The following is a 24,411-nucleotide window of genomic DNA, read 5'->3' on the forward strand; positions in this document are numbered from 1 at the left end:
CTAGTGTTTTTGTGGCATAAAAAGCTGCAGATTTTTAACATCCAGGGGGCCAAATCTATTGCCTTACTCACATGAGGATGTGGCCCAACGTGTGTTTTGTTAGTCAGTTCTTGGAAAGCAGCTACACTTCTTCCTGCACTGGGTCCCAATCCTGTGAGATGCAGAGTGCCTTCAAACCCTATTGAAATCAATGCCTGTTCACGGCACACAGCCCTTCTTAAGATCTGACTCTGATTTAAAGCCTCTTTTGTCTTGCCATGAGACAAGTGAGCTGGAGCTGTTGGTGAGGCATTGCTGTTATTTTCTAGCTACTTCTCTCTATTCTGGGTTTTTAAAAGAATGATTTACAGCATATCCTCTGGAAAGGAAAAATATTCTCCATCCAAGTAGTTCCTTATAGCTGGCCTCGGTAAAAGAGATCATCACTTAAAGGTTTTTTGGAGATCGCTCCTATCCTGACAGCCTGGGGCCAAATACAGTTTCCAAAGGAGCACCCATTCCCCCAGTAAAACTAGAGAGAGAACTGTAAAGCCCATTATTTCCTCTACAGTTATACTCTGGTTATTCATGCAATGGGTACAAACTGTGCATAGCAATTCACTGTAGCCATCGATACCGATCTGCTGTCAACTACATTCAGTTGAATGGGGGAGAAAATGGAAGTCACTTACCGTATAGAATTGTAATGAGGGAAACGGGCATGACTAGGATCCCCACCAACATATCTGCCACCGCCAAAGACATTAGGAAGTAGTTTGTGGCATTCTGCAGCTTTTTCTCCAAGGAGACAGCCATAATTACAAGGATGTTCCCACCAATAGTCAGCAGAATGATAACCAAAATCAGGAGGGCTGGCCAGTTCTTCTCCCTCATGGACATATGAGAGACTTCTCCCCACTCAGAGGCATTAAGAGGGTCGGAGGTGGGCAAACTCTGATTCAGAGTCAAATTGTTGCTTAAGGGCCAAGCCATCAGACCACCGTGCAAACTAAAATCTAGCGTGACAGACACCGTTGTTAAACTGACTAATATCCCAGTACCACTTATAGTGCTCATTCTCTGGAGCTGATTTTCCTCTTTAATTGTTCCTCAACGTTAATTTCTTTTTCAAATGGAGGCTCCAAGGCAGCAGCCGAATTTCACAAAACCAGCGCCAGAAAATTGTTTGATCTTCCATAATGGACTAAACCTTACAGAAGTTAGAGTGGAGCTCTTCTTGTTTTCCTCTGAGATGACGTTAGATGACCACTGATTGGCAACCCAGAGGGACAGGAGATTTCATAATGTTCAACTCATTTTCATGTCCAGCATTCTGCAAAGAAAAGAAAAAGGCATCTTCTTTTTCACTGAAATCACAGTACATGCAAAATGCTCTACATCCCCATGCAAATGACATTCTCCTCCTCTCTCCTCCTGCTGGTTAGAATGTTCTCCAGACTGCAAGTCATTTATCTTATGGGGACAGACCATGCCTATAATTATGTAGGGGAAAAATCACATCAGTGTGTTCTGGCTGGTTAAAAGCCGATTATCGCTAATTAAATGTTTTGTGAAACCAGCAAAAGCAGGTCTGAAGAGCGAGACGTGTTTCAGTTGATAGCCACTTCACAGATCTTCAATCTCATAGACAGTAGCAATTGTACAATGCTAGAAACTCCAACAAATGCTGATAGCATGGCGAAAGCACAATATAAACGATAATCTTCAATGGAAGTATTTGCAGAGAGCTTGTACGCTCAAAGATGAAGCACAGGTGTCATTTAAAACACTAGGATCAAAATGATTAATCCTGCCATAATAAAGGAGACTGTACTGTGTGTTTGGTTTGACAAGTGCATGGTAAATCAAACCTGACATATATTCTTATCTGACACCATTGCTGCCAATCTTTCCAAATAAACAAACAATGAAAAAACAAAGGGGGAAAAAGACAAACCTCTGCTAAACTAGACCAGTATATTTACATTTGTCTTCATCCTGCCGAGTGTCTCTATGTGCAGGAGGCAAGCACACAATGAATTCAGTGGCCCAAATCCTGTTCACCTTACAGATGCAAGCTGAGCCATGGCTCTGAGATGTCAGAGCTGATCAGCCACTTTGTCATGGATATTTGTTTTCAATTGAGAGTTTCTAAAAATCTGTTTTTTCAATTGACAGATTATTTTTTCATAAATCGTTTAAGGCAATAAGGGGCCATTGGATCAGCTACTCTGACCTCCTGTATAACACAAGGCAGAGAAAAGAACAGGAGTACTTGTGGCACCTTAGAGACAACACATTTATTTGGGCATAAGCTTTCATGGGCTAAAACCCACTTCATTGGATGCATGCAGTGGAAAATACAGTAGGAAGATATATACACAAAGAGAACATGAAAAATGGGTGTTGCCATACTGATTATCACTACACAAGTTTTTTTTCTCCTGCTGATAATAGCCCACCTTAATTGATTACTCTTGTTATAGTTGTTATGGCAACACCCATTTTTTCATGTTCTCTGTGTATATATATATATCTTCCTACTGTATTTTCCACTGCATGCATCCGATGAAGTGGGTTGTAGCCCACGACAGCTTCTGCTCAAATAAATTTGCTAGTCTCTAAGGTGCCACAAGGACTCCTCATTCTTTTTGTTGATACAGACTAACCCAGCTGCTACTCTGAAACAGGCTAGAGAGTTTCACCCAGGAACTCCTGCATTGATCCCAATAAGTTTTTCTTAGGCCCCAGTTCAACAGGCACTTAAGCATGCTCCCTATGCTTAGCTGAATCGAGGCCTTAATGACTCAATTGTTTTGACCTCTGATCCTGCACCAATGAAACCAATGGCAATTTTGCCATCCCCTGTGTAGGAGCCAGGCCTCTAATGAAATGCAAAATTTCACAATCAGCAATGGGAAGAAACTATGAAAGAAGAGCACTAAGCAGCATCAAAAGAAAATATGCTGTTTTTAGCACATTTCTCAGCTTCTTGTCATAACCAACAACATGCAAGTGATATTACGTCATCATTTAAAAAATATGGACAGAAAAATATCAGAGGGGCAGCCGTGTTAGTCTGGATCTGTAAAAGCAGCAAAGAGTCCTGTGGCACCTTATAGACTAACAGACGTTTTGGAGCATGTCCCCATGGACAGAAAAGATTCTCTACCATATTGTTTGTATGTGATCCATTACTTTGCTATCCTAGGATCAAAAAGTTAAGGTAATTTACACAATTAAATTAAATGTAAAAAAGGCATGCTCAGAGTCTTGCAATAAAATGTTTAGCATTCACAATGGCTTGGGTTACTTACTAATGGGCTTCACATGGAAAAACATTTCTCAAATGAGCAGAGTATATAACGAACCCAAGTTTGCTTCTGAACTAGAGCTAATTAATTCCAGAGATCTGCAGACCTCAGAGTTAGGGAGACGTCTGTGAAATTTGCACAGAAAGTAGTGCATCTGCACATGCAACTAAAGTGATAAGTCACCGGTAACCACTTATTTACTCAACTGTAACGCTCTTAAAAAAATCCCCAGCCACTTACCAGTAAATTGCAAAATACTTCCACAACATTCACATTAAAATGATAAATGAAAATAGAGCTGACTACAAACTGCTTTCCGTCTGCTAAGAGAGCACTAGTGAATGACATGCCACTTGGACTCTCTTAAAGCAGGGCATGAAGTTTTGCTCTGTGACTCACCCCCATTAAAGTTAACAGGAATCTCCTGATTAGAAATTCAAGGTCCTTTCATCAGATACATATGCACAACACTGAAACCAATGAGAACTGTGCACATGGGACTGATGGCAAGATGGGACTCCTGATGCAACAAGTGCTGATACATTATGTGCTACAAACTATTAACATTCCTAAATTAAACTTGCTCAACATGTTGAGAAAAGAATTTTTTTCCCAATTATTCTAGTAAATTAATAAAAAACAATAGCGCCCCCCCCCCCCCGAAAGTAGCCTGGTGACTCCACCAAACTCTATGGGGTTCTTTGCAGTGTTAATGAGATCTTCAGAATGTCACAGAAATCTACCAGCAGCACAAAACCCCAGGAACGTTGATAGGTCTCACTGGAACATTAGAACCCAGATGTCCAGAACAACAAGAAGGTCAAAGAGCCTGGGCTTCACAGGAGGGAACCATTTCTTGTACTAGGAATTGTACCAGTCCCACTGATGATTTGGGGCTCAATCCTGCAAGGTGCTGAGCACTCTGATCCCAGTCCTGGAAGTGCTAATGTAGGTACCTCATTTTAAGCAGTTAGGACCCAATCCAACTCTTAATGAAATAAACGTGTCTCTTTCCACTGACTTTAATGGGAGCTGGATTGGCTGTGTAAGGATTTAGGACTAGTGTCTTACAGGACTAAGTCACATGAATTTGATCGGAGGCCATGTAATACACAGCAGGATTATTCACTGTTGTGCCCTCAGTAACAACTCAATTTTCAAACAAGCACCTCCAGGGTTTCCCCAATATCACCTCTGTTAGTCCTTTGAGCATTGTCCAGAACAGCGATACTCAGACCTCAGTGCTTGAGGAGCCAAATTAGCCATCAACAGTGCCCACAGGGGGTGTGAATCATTCTGTCATTTAGTCTCTCTCTCTATTATTCTCACAGCAAAATGACGGACCAAGTGTTCCACAATGGGTTAATACCATAGTAAAAGCATCCTGACTGGTGAATAACGTAGATGGGTTAAGAATGAAGTCACACCGTGTTTTAATAGCAAGTGCTGCAAAGAGTGCAGCCACTTGCAGCTCCCGAGCCTCAGTCTGACTGGTCTAAAAGAATGAGGCCCTAATCCCTGCCCGTGCTCCCCGAGGCTGCTGCAAGAGAAAGCAGGACACCTGTCAGTTCTAAACACGTGACTCTCACGACGTCAATAACACACTCACGCTAGGAAAGGAAGCTGGAACTGCCCCTAATCTCACTCTGATCATAAATGGGCCATGTTTATTGCTGCTACAGCGTGTCACATGATCTGATTAAAGTTCAGTCAATCAGTCCACTGAGAGAGCAAAGAAACACCCCTGAAAATGATTAGAAAGCAAGAACTGCACCAGGTTAAACAGAGCCGCACAACCAACGTGAGATTATGAAGAAGACACGTGCAGATGTTCTCATGACATCCAGGGCACATGATATCAAGAAGGCTGTTACAAAATGAGGTCTCACTCTGGAAGGTATCAGAATAATACGCAAAAAGGCAACATTTTAGAATGGAAGCAGCCAAACAACGTCATGCTGGAAATGAATAACTTGGGTGGAAAAGATGCTGAATTAAAATTTACCAGGGAGGAGACATCTTAAAGAGAAGTTAAAAATGAGAAGCAAAGAACCAGAAACTCAGTGTTATTTTTCCCAATTTCCAATTTTATAAAAGCTCCCATCACGTTAACTATCTTGGGCCCTAACATTATCCCAGCCCAATGGCACAGGGATACCAGCTGTTCTTACATGCCACAACAGGAGTCATAAACTGAGGAAGATTTCATGAAAAGACAAAGATAAATCAATCTTTACAGACTGAATGAGAAAATCTTCCAAAAGGCCTTGAATACAAAGGAACTCAGGCAGACATCCTCTAGCAGGCAGCTCTACCATGGGTTTCCTGAAGCAAAAGGTCTCATCAGGGCAGCAGGTTGGGATGGCCACAAAGGGCAACTTTCTAGTGGTATGTCCAACCACACATCCAGAAGACAATTCTTCCATGACTAACATTACAGCACAGCAGGGAGGCTTAATCGGCACACTCTGAGGCTACATTGGAGAAGACAACAAGAAAAAAAATCACTCACTCATTCCTCATTTTCAGTTTTCAAAATGAAGCCTCCATTCTTCAGACACTAATGTGCTGTGAAACCTTGAGCGCACAGAGCCATGTCTGATTCCCCACCAAACACAATTTGCATTAAATAAAATGATTACAAACAAGAGAAAACCGTTTATCAGAAAGACCCGAGGAAAGCAGACTTCCCTACTCGCCTTCTTGCTGCAAATGAGCTGATTGCACACACAAAGATAGAGCCTTAGTGAGCCACTTTGTATGCAAAGTGTGTTTCCCAAATCTGGTGGAAATATATTCTAATTTCCTATAAAGAAAAATAATTGAACACTCTTAAATCCAGCTCGTCTTCTCAGCATTCTGCTTCTCTCTATGTGTCAGCAGTTAGAACTATACACATAATTATAGCAGTAGAACAATTTGGCTATGAAATTCAGGAACTGAATTAAGGTTGGATTTAGGACTGGAAGAGTAAACAATTAGCCCCACTCTCCAACTTCCAGTTTTGCTGAGAAACATGGAATTGTTTCTTTTAAACTTGGCCCATTAGCCTGGCTATTATTAACAGGGACAAGGGAGAAGAAGTCATTAGTACTGTAGCATAGAGGTTCTAACAAAACAGAAGGAAATGCATCGAACTATTATAACACCAAGGGACCTAAAATATGCTCCGTGTTTTTGGGGCGCAATTATGAAACTAGTGTTAAAACCTGTGGGACATATTTGTGCAGACTCTAGAATAGCTGAGTGCACAGAACAGAGTGCGGAGGGCTTCTGAAAGTGCTCCTGAATGAGAAGAGTTGGAGCCCACAAGTTTCCCTTTCAAACCAACAAAGTTCTGCTCAGCAGGCCAAGCCACAAAAAATCTCCAGCACTTTCACTTGGTCTCTTTACACCGGAGCTGTCAGCTGGTGAGAAGATGGTAGCCTATCAGTATAGAGAACCAGGTGTTCTCTGGTTCTCAAGGGAGACAACTCCTAAGTTGTTGAGAGTCCCAGTCTCCACAGACAGCTGTTGCCTGTTGGCTATTTTCTCTCATGGTCCCCATAAATGAAGTGAAGAGGCACCAGGTTCTGTAGAGTTCCAATCACATAGGTCTCCTCAGCCCCAGAGTGCCCCACATCTCAATTTCCTTTCCCCCAAGTTCAAAAATCCTTAGCGTCAGCTGGGCAAGCTGGGCAGAGCTAGCACACATGGGAACAAGAGGTTAATAGTTGCCTGTGACTATTAAGAAAAGATGCCAAAGAAAAAGGCAGCACTGTTCTTAGCCCATAAAATGCTTCCTGGCTGCATTCATTTATTTTTGCTCCGCTCCTTGGCACTCCTTTTTGGGATTCCACACCTCCAGCCAACTGACCAGGAAAAAGGCCATTTTGTCAATAAATGAACTTTTAGCAAAGACTATTAACCTTGCATGGCTTTGCACATGGGCTTGGTCCTGACCTTTCTAACACTGGTTTTATTTACGCCAGCATAACTCCACTGACTTTAGCTGTTCCGAGGCAGTGGGTTCTATACCGGGCAGAGGTGAGGCCATTGCTCACTCAGGAAAAGGATACTCTGGAACCTTCTCACCTCAATATCTGATCCACTCTGCTCAAGAACCAGTTCTTCTCACTTGCTTATCTAGATGTGACCTGAGGCAAATTTTGTCCCTCGCTTTACGGCACCAGGGCAGTTTTGGATCCAAGTGCTAATATCTGTGTTATAGTGAGGGAGTGCGTAACAAAAACAGTTTGGGCCTGTTCTTGTTGCCACTGAAATCAAAGGCAAAGCCCCAATCAGCTTAAATGGACAGCTGGACCGTTCTTTCCTGTAATACCACTGTTCTAGTTCAGATTGCTAATGTGTCCTCTTGTAACAGAAAGTTATCAGGACAGAAAGCCATTTAAAAATGCAATGTATTTTGACCTAGGCTATCGCTGACTGTAAGAATCTATAGAGACACAAGGTGGGTGAGGTAATTTGTGCAGAATTCATGTCCCTCACTGATTTTTTCCCCCCTCAGAAAATAGATTCTGCCAGGGAGGCACTGCAGTTACAACTTTCACCCACCCAGGGACTGCTGTGGCATCAGAAAAGAGGGCAGCTGGCTCTGGGCTGGAGCATCCAGCTGCTGAGGGGAAGGAGGAGAGGCTGCCTTATTCACAGCACCCTGCCGGGGGGCCAGGTAAAAGGATTTGGGAAATCAGGGGAACATACAGAATGGGGCACACAGGGCTGCTGGGGGGTCATACAGAGTGGGGCAAGGGCACAGAAGCTAGGGGGGGTGACAGCACTGAGCCAGAGGCTGAATGAGAGCGGGGTTGCAGGGACATGTGGGGACGGGGCAGATGTGCCTGACTGAATGAGAGAGGTTAGGGGTCAGCCAGGGTCTGCATGGGGAGGCTCTGCAACTCCCTAACAATCCCCCCCCCCCCCAAATACCCTGTTCCATACTTCTCCGAGCCACACCTAATGACTTTCCAGGTTCACTCCCAAAAAATTACTTCCCACTCCCTCAGCTCCTCCATTACCACCGACTGCCCCAAGACTTTGTTTCTGCTTCTGAGGTATGTGGGAAATATGGCTCTACATTATAGTTTAAATGATTTATTACTCAGAGTTCTGTATTAATATACCTAGTAAAGAATCTATTTGTCAAAAAACATTTCCTGAATCTTTTTTGTTGTCTGTGTTGTTATAGACATACTTGCTGACAGGTATATTGAAATAAATTACCAAAATAATTGATATGGGCAGGATTATATTGTGCTATTTTGACAGATAAAATATGCAGCATTTTAAAATATTGTGTGCATAATTTTTAAATTTTTGGCACAGAATTCTTCCAGGAGTATTTATTGGACCAAGTTGTGTTGATGAGAGAGACAAGCTTTTGAGCCTACACAGAGCTTTTCTGCAGGTCTAAGAACATATGTTAAGACAATACAGGAGACTTTCCACCTAAGTTCATTTTGCATAATACATAAACCTTAACTGTATAGTGGTGCTGAAGGCTGAGCTTCATATGGAAAAATCAGCCAACATCATTCAGCACCTAGAAATTAGGTTAATTATTTTTATATAAAACAAAAATTTAAAAATTAGTTTCTGGGTTGAAGCCATCACATTATTTTCCTGCTACATCTTTTAGTAATTATGAGGTGAAAGGCCTCTGACTAATTCCTTCAGCTACAGTCTTCTAAGCACAACGCTATTGCATAAAATAATTAATATTCTGTTAATTTTATATATAATTTAAAAATTATCTCCATAACTTTAAACTAAAACTTCGCACCTATCACAGATTTTGCTGAGTTAACATCAAAGGGAAGATGCTAGATTTTGAGACCTACTGCCAATTACAGATCAATAAATTATCATTAGTTCTTAAAATAATTGCTTAGACATCAACAGAGCAAACTCTGTTCTGTGCCATTCTTTTTGGTGAAAGTGGGTGTGACAAACACTAGAATTCTTTAATCTTTTAGGCCTGATCCCTTGTGTACTGGAGCTAGAGTAACATTTTTGTTTGTATTCTATTGAGAATGCCTGAATTATTAAAGTGAGAGTTTGGAAGGCTGCACATCAGAGAGGTTCTGGGAGACAGAGTCAAGGGAAAGTTAAGTATGTGCCTCAACCTGCAGTACTGGGGCTTTAGTAGGGATGGTGTGACTTTCTGGAAGGTCTGCCATTGATGCTCTGCCACAAAAAGAAAATAAAGTAACTCAAACTTTCTTGGGATCAATATTATTTTTTCCTTAGATGTTGATATATTTGTCTTTAACTCCATCTCCACCTTTATAGCTTAGCAAAGATTTGCAGACCCTTATTTGCTCTGAAGTAAAACAGCTCTCTCATGATAAATTTTCAATATTTTTCTGTGAAATGGACTAGATCAAAGCACATTAAAGAACTGTTAATCGACATCAGCAGCGTCCACATGGGCAGTTAATCCACACCAGGCTAGTGCAGAGTATATTCACACCCCAACTTCAGCAAACTAAACATTCGTGTAGACAAATCCGAAAACTAACCAAGGACCCAAGATGCAACTTTATGCCTAAGTGTTCTCTTGAGGGTTTCCTGGGCCTAGAAACTAGGTTTGGATCTATCTTTTCATAGTAGATACTCGGTACATCCTCCAAAGTTGTTCAGTGGCACCAACGCAGTCAGGAAGACAGTAGCAGTTCTCACAGAAGGTACAGCAGACAATCAATGTAAAGAACACTTAGCAGAATTTCAGGGACTCTTCACTGAAGAAAACTTTTTATCAGATTTTTTCTTCTTTCTGGTGCAGCAACGTATTATTTAATGACATGCATAGTAAACAAAAAAAATCATTATTCGCTGCAAGAGAAAAACAGATTAACTTAAACCTAGGATCAGTTAATTATATTTCTTTGGGTCATAATTATGAATCACCATAATTCCTCCCCAGAACAAAGAGCATTAATTTCCCTCTCCTTCTCTTCCCTAATACTGTGTCAATATGACACTAATTTATTTTCAATGACGGGTGCCTTCAAAACAAAAACTCACAGAAAACAGCTTCATCTATCCTCAGTAGGCCAGACTACGGTCTCTCTCTCTCTCCTTTAGTTCCTCAACCTGAGCAATGTGGAACACCCCCCACACACACTCAGCACCTATCCCAATCAGATCCTTAAAGATCACAAGTGGTAAATGTGCTACTCAGCTCAAATATATGATCAGTGCAGTGTTATGACTCAGGGTCTTATCTAACTCAGTGCCACTGATGTTTACTAAACTGAGCATTGTTACCCTCTCTTTTTTTTGCACACATTATCTAGAACAGGGGTTGGCAACCTTTCAGAAGTGCTGTGCCGAGTCTTCATTTATTCACTCTAATTTAAGGTTTTGCGAACCAGTAATACATTTTAATGTTTTTAGAAGGTTTCTTGCTATAAGTCTATAATATATAACTAAACTATTGTTGTGTGTAAAGTAAATAAGGTTTTTAAAATGTTTAAGAAGCTTCATTTAAAATTAAATTAAAATGCAGAGCCCCCCGACCGGTGGCCAGGACCGGGGCAGCGTGAGTGCCGCTGAAAATCAGTTCATGTGCCGCCTTCGGCACCCGTGCCATAGGTTGCCTACCCCTGATCTAGAAGAACAAATCTGCTAACAATTTAATTACATTTCTTTTCTATAGTCACCATGGCTTGACAAGGACACCAAGTCAAGGACACCATTCCGTTTGCCTTTACTGCTGCAGAGGCTTTGTACTGGCCTTTTGTGTGGGGGGAGAATTTCACGCCAGAAGGGTATATCTGATATGATACACTAAATTGTGATGGTTTGCAAAAAACCACTTGGCTTGTGAGCTGTCTCTGGCCTGATTCAGGAAAGCATCCCTAGTGAGGACAGCACGTAGCCATGTACTTCAGTCCCACTGAAGTCAACAGGACTTAAGCAAATGCTTAAAGGTAATCAGCTTTCCTGATTCAAGGTCTCTGTGAGCCTTCTCCTCTCTTTGTGACTGCAGGGACCCCTGTCATGCTGCCACTAGAGAGACTCTCACTCAAGTACAGCCGGGTGGGACATTTGTCTTTCATGTTGACAGAATGCGGTGTTTCCCTGAAGCCAAAACCCTTTCGTAGAGAGGTATCGGTTTCCATGAAACTTTAATCAGGAAGGCTTTGGGTAAGGGGCAGGAGAATGAGAGACAGGTATAGCTGGGAAGTTAAGGTACTGGGATAGGTGAGAGCAAGGCTCCAGTCCTGCTCTACTTGAATCGGAATGAAAAAGCTCTTCTTTGAATCAGGCTGAGCAAGGATTCGGCCACAGCTCTCCCACATTCCAGGCCAGCACCCTAAGCACTGGGCTATAGACACACACGGCTAGTTTTGTGGAAAGGTTTTGTTTTTATTCCAATGTGGAACAAAAACATATCTGGCAACCTTGAAAGCAGGCATAAAATGGAATTCTCGTCCTATGGTCAAGCTCCTACTTTCAAGTCCCTCCTTATCGTTAGCAGACACAGTCATAGTACGTTTTTCAGATAATCTCCTTAGGGAATCTTCCGTGTTAGTTTTTCATCCCAAAGCTTTACTCTCAGTGCTGCAACATTAAAAAGCACATTTCATTTTTTTCTGTTCAGCTCTGACTCCCTCACACTCTTCTGCCATTAGACAATCCGTCTTTTTTTCCTGTCTCCAAAAGCTGAATGCTGCAGCTCCCCAGCTACTGTATCTTGGGCTGGAAACCAGGTCTTGCGCTATCTGTTCCAGGAGACCACAAAAATGTTCAAACCCTCAAAAACTATTAGGTTCTTGTGTCTCTTGTCCTCTGAGAGGCCAATATAAATGCCTGCCACCTGGAGTGAGGTTACATGAAACCCAGATTTGTAAAAAAGAACCTGAAGAGTTTGATTGGCATAATTCATATTTAGGATAAGCAGCTTGCTGATGCTCTAATCTGTGTATATAAAATATAAAAGCATAAACCAGAATATATACATACACACATATTTTAGGGAAGGATAGTGAGGATTCATCTATCATTTCATAAAACCAGTTCCTCAGCTTTGGCATCGAGCAAGAGATCTGTTCAACATATTTCTGTTTGGGCCATTTTTTTTTTTTTGGTCTCCACTCCAATTTTCTGTGCTTTCACAAATTATCCCAATTTTGAAACATCACTCATTCACTATCTGAAGAAACAGGAAAACAGCACGTGACTAAAATAATCTTAAATGTTCAAAAATATAATCTAGGGAATTGGTTTTCGCAATCCTCTCAACTGTGCCATAACTTTGTGCATAACATGGGCCATATGTTACCATGACCCTGGATTCAGATGTCTTAACTTCAAGAACTTGAATTCTGTTACTTTTCACTGCTACAAGCCTCTAAGACTGTCAGCTAAATTTCTAAGAGATTGCAGCCTGCCAGGAGACTTTAGATGGTTAAATTACATCCAGTTCAAAAAAAAAAATCCGAATGAGAACATCAACCTTTAAGGATAGTCATAAGAGGTATCTGAGCCTCTAGCTATTATCTTTGGGAAATCATGGGAGACGGGGGAGATTCCAGAAGACTGGAAGGGGGCAAATATAGTGCCCATCTATAAAAAGGGAATAAAAACAACCCAGGAAACTACAGACCAGTTAGTTTAACTTCTGTGCCAGGGAAGATAATGGAGCAGGTAATCAAAGAAATCATCTGCAAACACTTGGAAGGTGGTAAGGTGATAGGGAATAGCCAGCATGGATTTGTAAAGAACAAATCGTGTCAAACTAATCTGATAGCGTTCTTTGATAGGATAACGAGCCTTGTGGATAAGGGAGAAGCGGTGGATGTGATATACCTAGACTTTAGTAAGGCATTTGATACAGTTTCGCATGATATTCTTATAGATAAACTAGGAAAGTACAATTTAGATGGGGCTACTATAAGGTGGGTGCATAACTGGCTGGATAACCGTACTCAGAGAGTAGTTATTAATGGCTCCCAATCCTGCTGGAAAGGTATAACAAGTGGGGTTCCGCAGGGGTCTGTTTTGGGACCGGTTCTGTTCAATATCTTCATCAACGATTTAGATGTTGGCATAGAAAGTACGCTTTTTAAGTTTGCAGACGATACCAAACTGGGAGGGATTGCAACTGCTCTGGAGGACAGGGTAAAAATTCAAAATGATCTGGACAAATTGGAGAAATGGTCTGAGGTAAACAGGATGAAGTTCAATAAAGATAAATGCAAAGTGCTCCACTTAGGAAGGAACAATCAGTTTCACACATACAGAATGGGAAGAGACTGTCTAGGAAGGAGTATGGCAGAAAGAGATCTAGGGGTCATAGTGGACCACAAGCTTAATATGAGTCAACAGTGTGATACTGTTGCAAAAAAAGCAAACATGATTCTGGGATGCATTAACAGGTGTGTTGTAAACAAGACACGAGAAGTCATTCTTCCGCTTTACTCTGCGCTGGTTAGGCCTCAACTGGAGTATTGTGTCCAGTTCTGGGCACCGCATTTCAAGAAAGATGTGGAGAAATTGGAGAGGGTCCAGAGAAGAGCAATAAGAATGATTAAAGGTCTTGAGAACATGACCTATGAAGGAAGGCTGAAGGAATTGGGTTTGTTTAGTTTGGAAAAGAGAAGACTGAGAGGGGACATGATAGCAGTTTTCAGGTATCTAAAAGGGTGTCATCAGGAGGAGGGAGAAAACTTGTTCACCTTAGCCTCCAATGATAGAACAAGAAGCAATGGGCTTAAACTGCAGCAAGGGAGATTTAGGTTGGACATTAGGAAAAAGTTCCTAACTGTCAGGGTAGTTAAACACTGGAATAGATTGCCTAGGGAAGTTGTGGAATCTCCATCGCTGGAGATATTTAAGAGTAGGTTAGATAAATGTCTATCAGAGATGGTCTAGACAGTATTTGGTCCTGCCATGAGGGCAGGGGACTGGACTCGATGACCTCTCGAGGTCCCTTCCAGTCCTAGAGTCTATGAGTCTATGAGGACATATTTCTTCTCTGATGGCATAGTCAATGTAGGTAACTGAATCGATTTTACTGACACAGTATTCTGGTGATTTCAGTTTGAATGCTACCCAAAAAGACTCGTTATCTGAACTAGTGAACATGTTCTTCATCTACAACCACTTATTGTTTTGAAAAATAATTATTGCTAGATAAGGTGAGGCCCCAGAGCCACCATAATCACTTGTAGGAAGCTGCACAGTGTCTCCTCAAAAATAAAGCTTAGAAATAGATCCTACCTAATAACGCTATCAAAATCTAACCTCGATTCATGTCATCCCAACCAGCCTTTGTTTGTGTCAAGGATTCCATGCTAACTAAGAAAAAACATCCTACATTCATGTCTTTATTTAAGTTAAAATCCACAAATTAGTTATTCCGTTTAGCATGAAGCCTTAAAATAACAATTTCCACATTGCCGGCTGTAAACAGATGTTCTTGTTGTGGTGTACAAATGCTGTTCAGTGCTGAAGACCTTTTAGCTACTCTTGCAGCCAGAAAGCTATTTCCCCCCGCAAACTAATGGAGCTCTTTGTTGTTTTTCTTCTTGGAAAGATTAGGAACCTAGGTAGAAAGAATAATGGTGTCACATGTTCTCTCTGGCACTTCCTACACATGTGCACTTGATTGTAACAGTTTCTGTTCTCAATTAATGTTGTTTCAGATGCCCAGAATATGTATAGCTGGGTCCTGTGTTGCACCTCTAGCGCTGTACATTCAGTCACATACATTAATGCTGTCACAGTTGCACTTGGGTTTCTCTACATTCTAATTGTTTTAATGCCAACTCTTGATGCATCTTTTATTTAGATAGGAGGAACTTGTTACTCATATTCCTTATTTCTCTCTGCTGTACCTTACATTTGAATGCACTGTCACATGGATTTATCCAATTCAAGTCCTTGCAGAGGTGTTTATTTTAAACTACAAAATGTTTGATGGTTGTTTTCAGCCTGCTGCGACTGCAGGGTGATAATAGGGCTTATGTTAATCCTCCTCAGTTTTAGGTAGTGCTTGGACTTCTTTAAAGAAAGCAGATAAGTAGGAAGAAGAAAATAAAAAGGCAGCCACAACAAAGAATTTGTCTAATGAACTGGAAAATTGCTCTCAGTTTTTCCATAAATGTAATTAAACCCTAGTAATGAAGTAAATCTTCTATGACTAAAAGTTAGTGTTATTCACAAAAATGCATGCTTTCAGAGCAGGTGACATTAAACAGGAGAAGAGATATTACTGAAAGAAGAAAGGGGTTATTATATTTCCCTCTACTGTACTGCGTGACAACAGTAGCTGTAAGAATCAGCAAACCATTAGAATCTGCAGCAACAACCGGCTAAAGACGACTACTGAAAGGCTAAAATTCCAGCCTCGGTGCAATGCGAGAGACACCTTTCCGTTGGATGTGACTCTCTTACGGGGCAGCTGTGGTCTACGGACATGAATTTGGGACTCTGAGCCAGGAACTGCTGATTGCTAATTACAGTTCTCCTAAGAGGCTGGCTCTGCATGTGTGTGGAATTACGCTGCCCTGCGGTAACTGGTCTAATATTGTGGATACAGGACTGATCAACTTCAAGCAGCATTAACTTCTGTTCAGGGTCTGAAGGGTCAATAACAGACACTAGCCCTTGTGCACCCCCCCTTGCCAGCCAGGGAGGAGCGTTGGTATGAACCTAAGGTGGGAGGGCATGATACCATAGAAGAAGCCTTCCTCTGGTCCAGGCTTAGACATTTACCCCTTGGCTCCACCGAGGCTCTTAAAATGCTCCTACAGACTTTCCATCAACATTTACACAGAGCTGATTCAGTTTTCATGGCTACAGAGTTTCTAAAATCCCTTCCCCACATTTTTATGACAGTGTCTGATGGGAAGTTTTCCTAAGGGAGCACGCAGGATTATTGTCGGGAGCTTGTCACATTGCCCACGAATTATTTGCACCCTGGTTGCATAGCCCCATTGCTGCACTGGCCACACAGTCTGAGGAATGAGGGCACATTCACCTGCACTACAGACTCTAGACTTTTAGGGATAAATAGTTCACTACGTTTTTTTTAACTTCTGCCAAAAATGGTGACCCACAAGCATCCTACTTGGCTATATTACCCGCACTTTGCCTCTTGAGTGTTTGCTATTCTGATGGGGAGGCATGCAGCACATCTTCAGGCTGTTGTTTATTACGGGCTCAGCTCCCAGAAGCAAAAAGAGAGAGCTGATTTTTATGCAAATTACATGCAGCAGCTTTGGAAATCATTTAAGGGAGGAAATGGATCAATGTCACTTTCCTTCTGGAGCCACTTCCTTCTCAGTGTTGTTTTCAGTGTGACCATGGCCCAATATATATATATATATATATATATATATATATATATGCAGGTGACATAGTATAGTGGTTAAGAGCGCCGCCCTTTGATACGGGAGACCGGGATTCAAATCCCGGTTGGTACCCCTAACGCGTCACCTGCCTTCCTCAAATATGAGAGCAACACGAACTAGGAGAGCCATACCGGCTCGGATGTCGCCCGGATTAACAAGTCCGCGCCAGATGTTGAGGAACCAGGACAATCTGACGATAAGTGGGTTACTGGAACAAACCATTCATGGACGAGACAAGAGAACCTGGAACTGATGGAATGCTACTATAACAGTAGACCTGAGGAGAGGGGATATATGAAACGTATGAGGGGGCTATGGATAGACAAAAGACCTACATCCACACTTACTGAGAAACAGCTAGTTACCCAACTCTTCAACATAGTAAAGAGGAAGCTGCTCTCACAGCTTGAGATAGACCAACTCCACATTACATCTCAGACTCAAGAAGGCCTGGAAGAACAAGTGGATGTGCAGCCCACTCCTGAAGCTGAAACTTCACTGCCACCCCCTCCATTGCAGAGCACAGCAGCTGATATGAGGCATAAGATCATGGAGAAACTAGCTACAGTCAATGCTCGAGACCAATTGCCAAGGCTCAGTGGAGAAGTACCATCAGATAGTATGTTAGAAGATGCCAATAAGGCCCTCATGACAATCCCTACTACCACCATAACTCAAACCAATGAACTGGTATACGCTACAGCCTCTGTAATCCTGGAGATGCTTGGCTGTTCGATCAAGAAGAACAACAGTATATACTCACCCTGGAAAATGAAGTTGGAGGATAAGACCAAGGCGACTCAGAGAGAAGTTAGTCAGCTGGTGGAACTACAGAAGGGTGTAGAGATTAAGGATAAGACTCGGCTACTGAAAAAATACAAGGGCCTGACTCCATCTGAAGCCCTAGAGACTGCTAAACAAAGGCTCACAGGACTGGCTACCAGGTTAAGGAGATACACTAGAGAAGCAGAGGCCAAAAAAAGTAAATGCCCTGTTCTCTAAAGAACCATCTAAGGTGTACTCCCAATTACAGTACAACAACACAATAACAGCAGAGCCACCAGCAGCAGAAACTGAACAGTACTGGAAGAACATATGGGAGAAAGAGAAGACTCATAACACCAGTGCAAAGTGGCTGCAGGACCTGAGAACAGAGCACAGCAATCTCCCAGAACAGAAATCAGTTACCATCACCGTAGAAGACATCCAGCAGCGGGTCAAGAACATGAAGAGCTGGACAGCACCTGGACCAGACATGATCCACACCTACTGGCTAAAGAAACTAACAGCAGTGCATGAACGCCTAGCAGCACAGATGAACCAGCTGCTGGCAGCAGGCTCCCACCCAGACTGGCTAACACAAGGAAGGACAGTGCTGATCATGAAAGACCCCTGCAAGGGAATAGAACCGGCCAATAACCTGCCTCCCCCCAACATGGAAAATCCTATCAGGTATCATAGCCACCAAGCTACAGGACCATATGGGCCAGTACATGAGCACAGCTCAGAAGGGCATTGGGAACACCACCAGAGGCTCAAAACAGCAGTTGCTCATAGATAGAGCAGTCACCCAAGACTCAAGGTCTAGACAGACCAATCTGAGCACAGCCTGGATTGACTACAGGAAAGCCTACGACTCAATGCCGCATACGTGGATCTGTGAATGTCTGCTGCTATACAAAGTCAATAGGATACTAAGGACCTTCCTCAAGAATTCAATGGGACTATGGAAGATGACACTGGAAATCAACTCAAGGCAGCTTGCACAAGTGCCCATCAAGTGCGGCATATACCAAGGTGATGCACTGTCTCCACTGCTGTTCTGCATAGGCCTAAACCCCCTCAGCCAGATAATTACAAGGACTGGATATGGGTATGGATTTAGGAGTGGAACTACCATCAGACACCTCCTCTACATGGATGACATCAAGCTGTATGCTAAGAATGAACGAGACATCGACTCACTAATCCACCTGACGCGGATTTACAGTGAGGATATCGGGATGTCATTCGGACTGGAGAAGTGTGGCCGGATGGTAGTGAAGAGAGGGAAGGTAGTCAAGACTGATGGGGTGGAACTACCAGCGGGCCACATAGCAGACATACAGACCAGCTACAAGTACCTTGGCGTCCCACAGTCACATGGAAACCACGATGAGGAGGCAAGGAAGACAGCAACATCCAAGTGTCATCAAAGGATAAGACAGGTCCTGAAGAGCCAGCTCAGTGGGAAAAACAAGATCCATGCCATTAACAGATACGCCCTGCCGGTTATCAGATACCCTGCCGGTATAGTGAGCTGGCCAAAGGAGGACATGGAGGCTGCCGATGTGAAGACCCGGAAGCTCCTCACAATGCACGGAGGTTTCCACCCCAAGTCCAACACCCAGAGACTGTATACCAGCAGGAAAGAAGGCGGGCAGGACTTGGTGAGCGTCAAAGCCACTGTCCTGGACGAAACCCGAAGCATCCAGGAGTACATCAGTAAGATGGTCCCCAAAGATGAGCTGCTGAGAGAATGCCTGAGGCAGCAGCAGACATGGGAGGAAGACCAAGCAGAAGAAGTGCCATGGCAAGACAAGATCCTGCATGGGATGTACCATCGACAGATAGCTGAGGTGGCTGACATTGGGAAATCCTACCAGTGGCTGGAAAGGGCTGGATAAAAGACAGCACTGAGGCACTGATCATAGCAGCACAGGGAACAGGCACTGAGCACCAGATCCATTGAAGCAGGGATCTACCACACTAGAGAGGACCCAAGGTGCAGACTGTGCAGAGAGGCCTCAGAGACAGTCCAACACATAGTGGCAGGATGTAAGATGCAGGCAGGAACAGCATACACTGTGAACAGCACAACCAAAGTGTCTGGCATTGTGTACAGGAACATCTGCACAGCATATGGGCTAGATCCTCCCAAGACCAGATGGGAGATTCCACAGAAGGTTGTGGAGAATAGCAGGGCTAAGATTCTGTGGGACTTCCAGATCCAGACGGACAAGCAGGTACTGGCCAATCAACCAGACATCGTGGTAATAGACAAGGACCAGAAGACAGCGATGGTGATAGATATAGCAGTGCCAAGTGACAGCAACATCAGGAAGAAGGAGTATGAGAAGCTGCAGAAGTACCAGGGCCTGAAAGAGGAACTAGAGAGGATGTGGAAAGTGAAGGCCAAGGTGGTCCCAGTGGTGGTAGGAGCACTCGGTGCTGTGACTCCTAAGCTGGGTGAGTGGCTCCAACAGATCCCAGGAACAACATCAGAGCTCTCTGTCCAGAAGAGTGCAGTGCTAGGAACAGCTAAGATACTGCGCAGAACCCTCAAACTCCCAGGCCTCTGGTAGAGGACCCGAGTTTGAGGAAGACACATACCACCCATAGGGGTGAGAGGGGAAACAACAATTAATTACATTTTCTCGTAATACTATATATTATATTTTCTGAGTTGCAAAGTAATCAGCTCTCCTTGTCACTTGCAGGTGGGAGGAAGGGAACAGCTCTGCAGATTTCATGGCCTTTGTTGTTAATATAAAATAATTGAGATGAGATTATCACTGGGATATTAATATTTCTTCTCTCTTCTGGGACAATGGCCATGGAAAATAGAACTAGAGCTAGACTCTGCCCTCACTGGCACCATCCAACCCCAATGCCTTCAGCTTCAGCATTCCCTGGCTCTTCTCCCATCTAATGCTCTCTTGGTACTTCTTTGGGCCTTACGGATAGTTAGTAAAGGAGGCAAGAGTATGGCCTTTGGATGTTAGCTGAAGCAGCGATCTGAGGAAAGGTAAGCCAGAGAATTGCTTGGTGATATTAAAAACTGAGAACTGTAATAATATGGCATGAGAGTCTTTAAAAAAGTCAAGGCAGTTTATTCTGGGAGATTCATACCCCTTCAGGTCCAGATGGATCAGTGTCACTGCAAATGCAGAAAGCCAGAGCTGCTTTGATTTTAACTACATATCACTTGGTTACCACAACACTAAAGGATATCCTAAGAGACAGATGGAAAAGGAACCCTTAACTCCTGGTCTAATCGTGAAGGCCAAAAGGGCAATGACAGGAATATTACAGATCTAGTCTGTACGTCCTTCACAGTCTTGATTTTAATAAATTGAGAAGAGCAGGCTCTGTTTTAAGAACTGGGTATTTTCAATATTCTGTTTCTTTCATGTAGGCACACTAGATCGTGTTTCATCTTTAAGTACTTTTCTTCAAGCACCTTAATTCCTTTAACTTCCAAATTCCATTCTCTGAAAGCATAGTCTGATGATTAACCCAAAGTCCGACACAATATACTTCTCCTTATCAAGAGAACATCAATGCCAGACGAAATCTGTTCAGATACCTAACACTGCTAACATGAAGCAAACAATAGTTAAGAAGATGAAATTAGATTGAATATTGGTTTTATCAGCAGGAATGTGCATGCTGGAGCAGCCTGGCTCAATGGAAGGGCCAGGACTCAATTTTCTTTGGTCCAAGGCAATCACAGTCTAGGATGAGGAAACAAAGAGGAAAACCAGCGAGATGCAGTACAAATACGCCATAGCAGGAACTGGGAAAAGCTCAGGAAACAGGGATAGAGCAGTATACACTGAAATACATGCAGCCAGGTGAATACATGCTGTGTGTGTGAAAGTCTCATTGTTGCCTTTGTCTCCTGAAAACGTTATGCCCTAAGGGCTTGATCTGGCCCTCAGGCATGGGGGCAAGTCACATGTATAAAATCTGCTGCTGCACAGCTAGTGTGATGGTTTTGTAGCATCTAGTGGGGTTAACTGGGTCTGGAACACAGAGCAGTGATGGCGAACTTGTCGCCCTGTCCCCATGTGTGGCCTAAGACCCCCAGGCTGTCCCTGTAACCTCGTCCCTTCACATCCCCGTGTTTCTAATTCTGCCCTCTCTTCTCTTACATGCCCCCGTTTCTTCCCATCACATCACCCCACACTCTCAGCTTTTCCTCCCTCCTCCTCTCTGCCCCAAGGAATACCTAGTCCTACTGCAGCTCCCCCTACCATTGCCTCTGCTCCCCACCACTGCCCCAGCCCGTCCTCCTCTCTGTCTGTCCCACTTCTTCCTCTTCTCTTCCCACCGCAATGTAACGGGAGGAGGTGCACAAGTCCCCCTCTGGTGGTGCAGAACGCTACACAGTGCTCATCATATATTGGTTTCTGCTCATTAACAGTTCCATGAACGTGCGTACCTCATATTACAGCTTAAAGATGCCACTGCACCCCTTCTCTCTTTAGCGCTCCCCCCAGACCTGCAAGAGTTCTTCATCCCCACACCCAGATTTCACCACCCTGCTCAACGGCTCTCCCTGAAACACAAGCTTCCTGCAGAAGTCCAAGATGATCTTTACTTCCTTTTATCTTTTTCACCTAAAGTTCACTTCCTTGTTTTCGGTCTCTTTCCATCTTCGACCAACTCCTTCTGTGTCTCACTACCCATTTCCATCTGGATATATTTTCATTACTCAATTACACAGTATGTCACCAATGTTCTTTCCATTTTCACTATTACTAGAGCCAGTTGAATGCTTTCATGGTATTCCCCTCCCCCAACAAAAGTGGCTTTTTGACCAAACCATATCAATTTGGTAAAGATTTTCAGTAAACATACAAATCATTTTTGTTATATTATGGTTTTCCTCCTTTTGGTGCTCTTTTCTTTCCCCTCCTTTTCCAGTGGAAGAAAAGGGGGGAGTAGGAAATTGAACTGAGAGTGAAGAATCTCCATTTTTCATTTAGCTTTGGTTCATTTAAAAAAACGTTAATGAAAACCAGCATGAAAAAAATCACGCTCCAGTGACACAACTATTTTATTTTTTCCTTTCAATTTTTTTTCTTGGAAATCACCAAGTTTCAACCAGCTCTAGTATTATCTAATTTCTCCTACTACGGATTTTCTTAATACAATACATTATATTACAAAATCATTAGCAGTCAGAATTCCTGAGCTTTTTACCTATTTTTCCCTGTCGTTATCTAATTTCAGTTCAGGTTGCTATCACTTCCTGTTCGATGTAATTTGCTTATAATTGTCATTAAGATCAAGCAGGAGACCTGGCTATTTGCACTTGTGTTAACTGTGTATCTGTATCTCATCCACCCTTTTGAACGAGTGTAATCCTCAGCAGCAAGCGTATTTCCATCTGTTCCATTTTCTAACAAAGCATTGTGCATTTTGACAGCACTGTTTTTTAATTCTATCATCCCTCATGAGAGAAGATGCATTAATTTGGAATGCCTCCTGTCTCCGGCTGCTGCTCGCAAACAACCCAGACAGAAATTTTCATCTAATTTCCACCAGTGTAAACCAAGAATGGTTTCCTTAAAGCTAATGAGTCTGATTCGCCTCATGTCAGTGTAAATAGACTGATTTCAGTGTAGTGACTCCTGATTCATAATGGAAAATCAGGTCTGTTGTGAATGAGATTAGAACCAGGCTCTTCACTTACAGTGATCATTTAATCTTAAAACTATTTGACAGTTTTCACACATGTCATCTGTGAAAGAGTCATATGCCCAAAGCAAGAAGAAAGAAGCCCACTGCTATGACATAGCAGACATGTACACACATCTAGGCAGGGATGTAACAATGCTATATTATGTAAAATGATAATTGTGATGAGTGGAACCACACACCACGCCACACCCACACACATGTAGTATTTGCTGTAATAATTTCCATGGAAGAGAATTGCAATGACAAACAATTGCATATGACATCAGTAGATGAGTCAGGCAAAAGGAAGAGAAGGAGGCTAAATATAATGGAAAATGTTTCTGTTTTCATACCTATAGCTTCATAATAGGCAACGAGAAGAAACTCAGTATAAAAATTCAGTGACAGAAACATATCCCAGTATGGTCATCTGAAATTATGCCGGAAGGCAAAACCACGTGATGTTTTGGAAGAGTGAGAGGGGTATGACACTTGCTTTGTGCTCAGGTTGTATAATATACATGAAAAATGACTTCCGTTTGAAAGAGTAGAGAGAAACCTGTTCTCATGGTCTGAACACAGGACTCAGGGTGTCACATAATCCCGAGTTCTAATCCCAGTTCCATCATTGACTCTTCTACGGCCTTGGGCAAATCATTTAGTTTGCCTCTTGTTCCCAACCAGTAGAATAGGAAAAATAATTCAACTAAATTTACTTCCCCTACATGGATGATGTGAAGAGTAATTAAAGGAACATCATGAATTTGGGAATCTGGTTAATTACAAAAGTGAGCTTCAAGTAAGTTCTTGCCTTGTACTTGTCCCTGATTTCCTCTGCCAGTTTTGGTGGTTTTACAATCACATTTTCCAATTCATTTAAAAAGAAAAACATCTCTCTTTTTCCTGTGTAAAAGACCAAAACAAGCAGCAGAGGGCCCTTAGAGATTCACAGATTACAAGGCCAAAAATGACTATTGTGATCATCTAGTCTGACTGCCTGTATAACGCAGGCCAGAGACCTACCCCCAAACTGTTCCTTGCACAGAGTTCTTAGAATAACTGCCAATCTCGATTTAAACATTATCAGTGATGGAGAATCCCCCACAACCTTTTATAAGTTGTTCAAATGATTTATTACTCTTATTGTTAACACTTTATGCCTTATGTCCAGTCTAAATTTGTCTAGCTTCACCTTACAGCCATCGGATCATGTTTTGCCTCTCTCTTCTAGCCTGAAGAGATCATTATAAATATTTATTCCCCATGTAGATACCAACACACTGTAATCAAGTCACCCCTTAACCTTC

The 24,411-nt window shown here is 42.6% G+C and overlaps 1 protein-coding gene across 7 annotated transcripts in view; it reads right to left on the bottom strand.

Annotated features, from left to right (window-relative positions):
• Positions 1-24,411, bottom strand: part of HTR2C (5-hydroxytryptamine receptor 2C) — a 436,533-nt gene that overhangs the window by 66,723 nt on the left and 345,399 nt on the right. For 2 of the 7 annotated variants that reach the window (XM_030574617.1, XM_030574615.1), the window contains exon 2: positions 672-1,312. The exons of the other annotated variants lie outside the window; for them this stretch is intronic. In XM_030574617.1, the coding sequence (XP_030430477.1) occupies positions 672-1,056 (385 nt within the window). In that variant the 5' untranslated portion in view covers positions 1,057-1,312. The remainder of the gene's footprint in view (positions 1-671; positions 1,313-24,411) is intronic. 7 annotated transcript variants of the gene reach the window in all.

The sequence above is a fragment of the Gopherus evgoodei genome, chromosome 9 (assembly GCF_007399415.2).
Source record: "Gopherus evgoodei ecotype Sinaloan lineage chromosome 9, rGopEvg1_v1.p, whole genome shotgun sequence".
NCBI classification, from domain to species: Eukaryota; Metazoa; Chordata; order Testudines; family Testudinidae; genus Gopherus; species Gopherus evgoodei.